Source organism: Corvus cornix, chromosome 7, assembly GCF_000738735.6.
Source record: "Corvus cornix cornix isolate S_Up_H32 chromosome 7, ASM73873v5, whole genome shotgun sequence".
Taxonomy (NCBI): domain Eukaryota; kingdom Metazoa; phylum Chordata; class Aves; order Passeriformes; family Corvidae; genus Corvus; species Corvus cornix.
The window spans coordinates 23,249,468-23,255,489 of NC_046337.1; the positions used below are offsets into that span (position 1 = coordinate 23,249,468).

The 6,022-nt window shown below is 39.4% G+C and overlaps 1 protein-coding gene across 8 annotated transcripts in view; it reads right to left on the minus strand.

The window, feature by feature from the left end:
• The window catches only part of TTN (titin), a 244,913-nt gene that overhangs the window by 22,636 nt on the left and 216,255 nt on the right, over positions 1-6,022 (minus strand). For all 8 annotated transcript variants that reach the window (XM_039554641.1, XM_039554643.1, XM_039554642.1 and 5 more), the window contains 9 exons: positions 5,407-5,703; positions 4,716-5,303; positions 4,317-4,619; positions 3,892-4,188; positions 3,142-3,429; positions 2,755-3,054; positions 2,353-2,655; positions 1,885-2,190; positions 8-1,774 (listed from right to left, as the gene is read on the minus strand). In XM_039554641.1, the coding sequence (XP_039410575.1) occupies positions 8-1,774; positions 1,885-2,190; positions 2,353-2,655; positions 2,755-3,054; positions 3,142-3,429; positions 3,892-4,188; positions 4,317-4,619; positions 4,716-5,303; positions 5,407-5,703 (4,449 nt within the window). The remainder of the gene's footprint in view (positions 1-7; positions 1,775-1,884; positions 2,191-2,352; positions 2,656-2,754; positions 3,055-3,141; positions 3,430-3,891; positions 4,189-4,316; positions 4,620-4,715; positions 5,304-5,406; positions 5,704-6,022) is intronic.

The window sequence follows — 6,022 nt, forward strand, 5'->3', positions numbered from 1 at the left end:
CACTTACCCACTGGAGAGACTGCCAAAGTAAATTTGCTTGGCTCACTCGCTCGGCTTAGGCCTGCAGCGTTTTCAGCATATACTTGGAACTGGTAATCCAGGCCCTCAAGCAGTCCAGTAATCCTGTACTCTCTGTTAGATATTAATGCAACATTAACCTTCTGCCACAAAATACTGTTTCTTTCCTTCTTTTCAACATGGTACCCCACAATCTCTGAACCACCATCATAAACGGGAGCATCCCAAGAAATGCTCATTCCATCAGCAGTTACATTGTATACAACAGGCTTGCCTGGGGCACCTGGTGGTTTAAACTGATGCTTTGCCACAACATCAGCTGAGACAAGAGGTGGGCTCACTCCATATCTGTTTTCTGCACGAACTCTAAACTGATATTCAGTATCTTTAACAAGGTTTGGTACTTTGAAGGTTGTTCTTGCAGCACTTGAACACACCAGCTTCCAGTTCATTTGTGAGGTTTCTCTCTTCTCAATACTGTAGCCACTGATTTCTCCTCCTCCGTCATCCTCAGGAGCGTCCCATGACAAAACTACACTATCTGCTTTGATTTCATCTATTCTTAAAGGTGCTTTTGGCCTGGATGGAGGACCAAGAGTGATTACAGTGATTGTGAATGACTTTCTGCAGACTACATTATCAAGAATTAAAGTATATTTGCCACCATGCTCCTTTTTCACATTCTTGATACTTAAGCTTATCTTGTTTTCAGTTTTCTTGTAACGAAGATGTTCTGTTTCTTTAAGAGGGAGGTTGTCCTTGAGCCAGCTCATTGATGGATTAGGTTTACCTTTATAGGGCAGTTCAGCGTGCAGGTTGTGTCCAATTCTTACTGCAATCTGTCCTCCAGGAATATCAGAAAGGTCAGCCTCAGGTGTTATTATAAGTTCTTTCACTGTAATGGGTCCAACAGTAACAGAATCACTCATGCCTTTTTCATTTTTAGCAAAGACTCTGAATTCCACAACAGAAAGCTCCTTAAGTTTGTCAGCTACAAATTCACAGCTCTTGCTTGTGCCTGCGTATGTCCATTCTTTCTCTCCCTGAAGTTTCTTTTCAATAACATAGTCTGATATAATGCTACCACCATCGTAGTCAGGTTTGCTCCACTGCAGTTTAACAGAACTCTTTGTAGAGTCTTTCATGGCTAGGTCTTTTACAGGTCCAGGTACGTCTGCAGCTTTCACTGGTTCAGATGTCTCACAAGGTTCACCCAGACCGATTTCATTTTCAGCAAGAACACGGAAGAAGAATGCAGTCTTTTCTGACAGGTTAGTTAGTTTAAAGGTGGTATGAGAACACTTTGTTGTAACAGTTGACCAGGCCCTCTTTGTAGCATCTCTTTTTTCAACAACATAATTTGTTATTTCAGAACCACCATTGATGAGAGGTGGCTCCCATACCAGTGTAACTGTGCCACGAGAAACATGCTTAAGCTGCAGCTTCTGGCATGCAGAAGGTGTGTCAAGTACTTTTACATTCACAAATGATGATTTTGCTTCTCCAACTCCATTTTCAATTGTAAGAACGTATTTTCCTGTATCGTTTCGTGTAACTTGAGCAATACTAAGTAGTGTAGATGATTCTGTGTTCTGGATGATGTATCTTTCATCAGTCCCAAGATTCTTGTCACCCTTTCTCCATGTGACTGTTGGAGGAGGTCTTCCCTTGAATGGAATCATTATTTCCACATCTTCACCTGCTTTAGCAACAATAGATGTCCGAAGAGCAACATCCAGATCAATCTCTGGTGCCACTGTGGAAATAAATGAAAATTAATAATGCATACTTGGCATGTAAAATAAGAAATTATTTGAAAAAAAAAAAACACACAGAAAAATGATAAATCACAAAAAAATACAGTACCAAGAATATCTTTAGCTTGAACGGGTTCCATCATTTCAATAGGCTCTCCTTGTCCAGCACAATTCATGGCAGATACACGGAAATAATAATTAACACTTGGCTGAAGGTGGGATACAACATACTCAGTTGTTCTCACTTCTCCCTTAGTACTGACTACAGTCCATTCTTGCTCTTCACCTTCCCTCTTCTCCACCACATAGTGGGTAATTGGACTTCCTCCATCATAAGCAGGTTTAATCCAGCCAAGGGTAACAGATGTCTTGGTTGTATCCACAACTTTCAGCTTTGTTGGTGAGCCTGGCTTATCTGTAAATGATAGTTTATGGGGGAAAAAAAACACCAATCAGAATCCAATTAATTGTAAAGAGGAAGAAAATCTGCCCTTGATTACATTGGTACAATCCCACCCTAACTACTCATTTTCCATTGATTTCTAACCTCTTGGAAATAATGCACATTGAATCTTACCAACAGGATCTGCAGCTTTGTAGAAGTCAGAAGCCTCAGAGAATGGACCTGGTCCAGCTGCATTGACAGCACAAACGCGGAAATGATATTCGCTGTTTTCAGTCAGACCAGTTACTTTCTGTCTGGTGTCCCGAATGGTTTCCTTAGAGACCTTGAACCAACTCAGACTCTTCTTGTCACGTTTCTCCAGAAAATATCCTGATATTTCGCTGCCTCCATCAACAGTGGGCCTATTCCAGACAACCGTCATAGAATTCTTGGTTATCTTTGTGACTTCTGGTGTACTAGGTGGTCCAGGTGTAACTGAGTAAAAAAAACATATGTCAGCAGATCAGTACTACTTCCAAATAATACACAAGACAATTCAGTTGCATAAGTTATTTTATAGAACTGATTTCTTACCAAATGAATTTTTGGCTATAACGGGTTCAGATTCCAGTGGATCACCAATTCCAAACTTGTTCACACCACGGACACGGAACACATATTCATTTCCTTTGATGAGTTTTGTTGTAGTTATAATGCATCCCTCCAGTTTTTCAGAAATTAAAGACCATACAACCCGACTTGTTTCCCGCTTTTCAACAACATAGTGTGTTACAGGTGCACCACCATCATCTGCTGGTGGGTCCCACATTATTGTAATCTTTTCAGCAGTGACTGTCTTAAACTGTATAGGTCCACTTGGGGGTCCTGGCTTGTCTGTGGAAGGCAGAAGAAAGAAGATGCTAAGTATTCATTACTGAATTATTGTTTAATAGTAAAATATAGTTGCATCTCAAGCCATACCAAGTATCTGTACTCTAATGTGGGCTGATGCTGAACCCATGGCATTCTTCAATTTTAATTCATAGGTGCCACTGTCGAGTCGATTGGCATCCTTGATGAGTATAGAAGCAAATTCTGTTGTGTTTTCAAAAGACACTAGTGCACTGGTCAGTACCTCATTGCCATTTTTGAACCATTCAATTGTGGGTATAGGCTTGCCTGAGATGCCTAGTTTTAGCTTAACTGAAGTGCCTGCTTTGTACTTCACCACTTCTGTGTATTCTGGTGGCACATCGATTTCAGGTGCACCTTAAGAAAAAATAAGAATAAGTTAAAAACGTGTTTATTGTAGCCCTGTATTTAATAAAATCCCCAAATAATACTACCTTATTTAATCTAATAGTTAAAGATATTTCATAAATACAGATCAAAGTAAAGAGAGCATATATTAACTTAAATCATAAACCTAGAGTAAGTTAGAACTAATCATATGAAGAAAAGACAATTACATGTATAAGTATAACCACTTGGATCATGGGCAGACTTCTCTTGCTCAGAGAATAAAGATACCAGAAGACTTTAAAAATGCAGACACAGCCAAAGATGTTCCCTACAGTCATGCCCAAATGCTCACAGTCACTCATGCTTCTTGAATCAATCACTGTATACTAGCCTTCCATATTTAAAAGACCATGGATCTGCAAAACAGTACAGCCTTTAATTGTCCTATTACCCCAAAATTATATCATTATATCATTGCAAAACACTTACCGTATGTATCAACACATGTGATAGGACCCACAACATCTGAGGGATTACTAATGGAACCGACAGCATTCTTCGCAAAGACCCGGAATTCATACTTGGAATTCTGTGTCAGGCCAGATACTGTGAATTGAGTCTCAATAACATTGGTGAAGCTAGCTTTTGTCCATCTGCCATCTGGAAGATCACGTTTTTCTACGATGTATCCAGTGATTTTGCTACCACCATCAAATGCTGGCTTCTGCCAGGAGAGAGTGATAGAGGTCTTGGAAATATCTGAGGCACGAACATTTCTTGGTGGTTCTGCAGAAGGAAATGCAAGAATATTGCCAATAATTAACAGGTATTTTGAATATTGGCTTACTGTACAGAACAATTATCACAGGGGAAACAAAATTGTTGGGCTTCATTTTTTTCAAGGGAGTACATACCACAAGCATCAATTGCAAGGACTGGATCAGAAGGACGACTTGCTTTTCCAATGCCAGCTGCATTTTCTGCATAAACTCTAAATTCATAGATAAGGCCAGCGCTGATTGTGGTGACTTTGAAATGAGTGGTACGAATAAGGGTCTTGTTAGCCTTCTGCCATAGAATGCTATTTCTGTCTTTCATTTCCAGGTGATATCCAATGATAGCATTGCCCCCATTAGTGACTGGTTCATGCCATCCGACAGTAATACTCTCTCGGGTAACATTAGTGACCCATGGTGTAGAAGGAGGGCCCGGGGTAGCTGATGATTTCAAAAGAAGTGATTGTTAACAAAATTATATTTTTAACATCAGAGCATTAAAATATCAATGTATACCATGAGAAGCACGTTACTCACTGTAAGGAAGCTTGACAACCACACATTGCGAGTCTATGTGATCGCTGATGCCGAAGCGGTTCTCAGCTTTGATACGGAATTGGTATTCTTCCCCTGTTGTGAGCCTCATAACTTTGATAACAGTTCTAGCAACAGTGGCAGACACTTCAGACCAAGCAGCAGTACTTGTTTCTCTTTTCAGTACAATATAGTTGGTAACCTGACTTCCGCCATCATAAGCTGGTGGTTGCCATCTGAGTGTTACACTCTCTTCAGTGACATCGCTAAGGACAACAGGACCAACAGGAGGACCAGGTCTATCCAGCACAACAATATTAACAAATGATTTTGTGGTGCCACTTGAATTCGCAGCAGTAATGTCGTATCTGCCAGCGTCAGCAGCCACACTTTCTTTAAGGTTAATGATGAGACTTTCTGCAGTGGTTTCTGTGTGAAATCTCATGGTAGGCTTCAGTGCAACACCATCTCTAGACAATGTCACCTTTGGCACTGGTTTTCCAGAAACTGGAATTTCAACTTTTAGGTTTGATCCTGCTCGAACATATACAGTGTTATGAGGGAAGCCCTTCATGTCAATCTCGGGAGATTCTGAAAAAAAAACATTTCCAAACCATTAGAAGAATGTTCCATCTTTTAAAATGTGAGTGCAATGGACTGTGTATCAACTTTTGTCTCATGTCAGGAAGCATACCTAATTGTTCTTTAACTGTAACAGGGAGCAGTAGTTCCTTAGGATCACTTAAACCAGCTTGGTTTTCTGCAGACACCCTGAAGAAATAGTCGACGTTTTCCTTAAGACCATGGACAACATGATGAGTTGTCTTTACAACTGCACACTTAACCCATTTTTGCTGTCCTTTCTCAAGAGCTTCAAGGACGTAGCTCACAATTCTGCTTCCACCATCATGTTCTGGTTTTAGCCATGAAAGAGAAACACTGTCCTTTGTGACATTTGTTACTCCTAGCTTTTCTGGTGGGCTGGGTTTTTCTGAGAAAAAAAGTGCAACAGGTTAAACAATATAGAAGGTATTTACTTTTTATATTAGCAATTACACAGGAACACAGTCTAGATCAAAAATATGTGTTTTTAAACCAATTTGTATTTTAGAAATATTTTAAGTAAAATCCAAGCAAAATTTAAAATTCAGGCTATTACTTAACTCTTTTTTATTTGTAAAACTACAGACATACCTACAAAAAATGATCTATTTTACAGTACGCAGATTTAAAACTTTTGACATTATTTTGAAGTAAACACTTTAAACCACATATTATTCTAAGTATTAACAAATTGTTTTCATAATAAA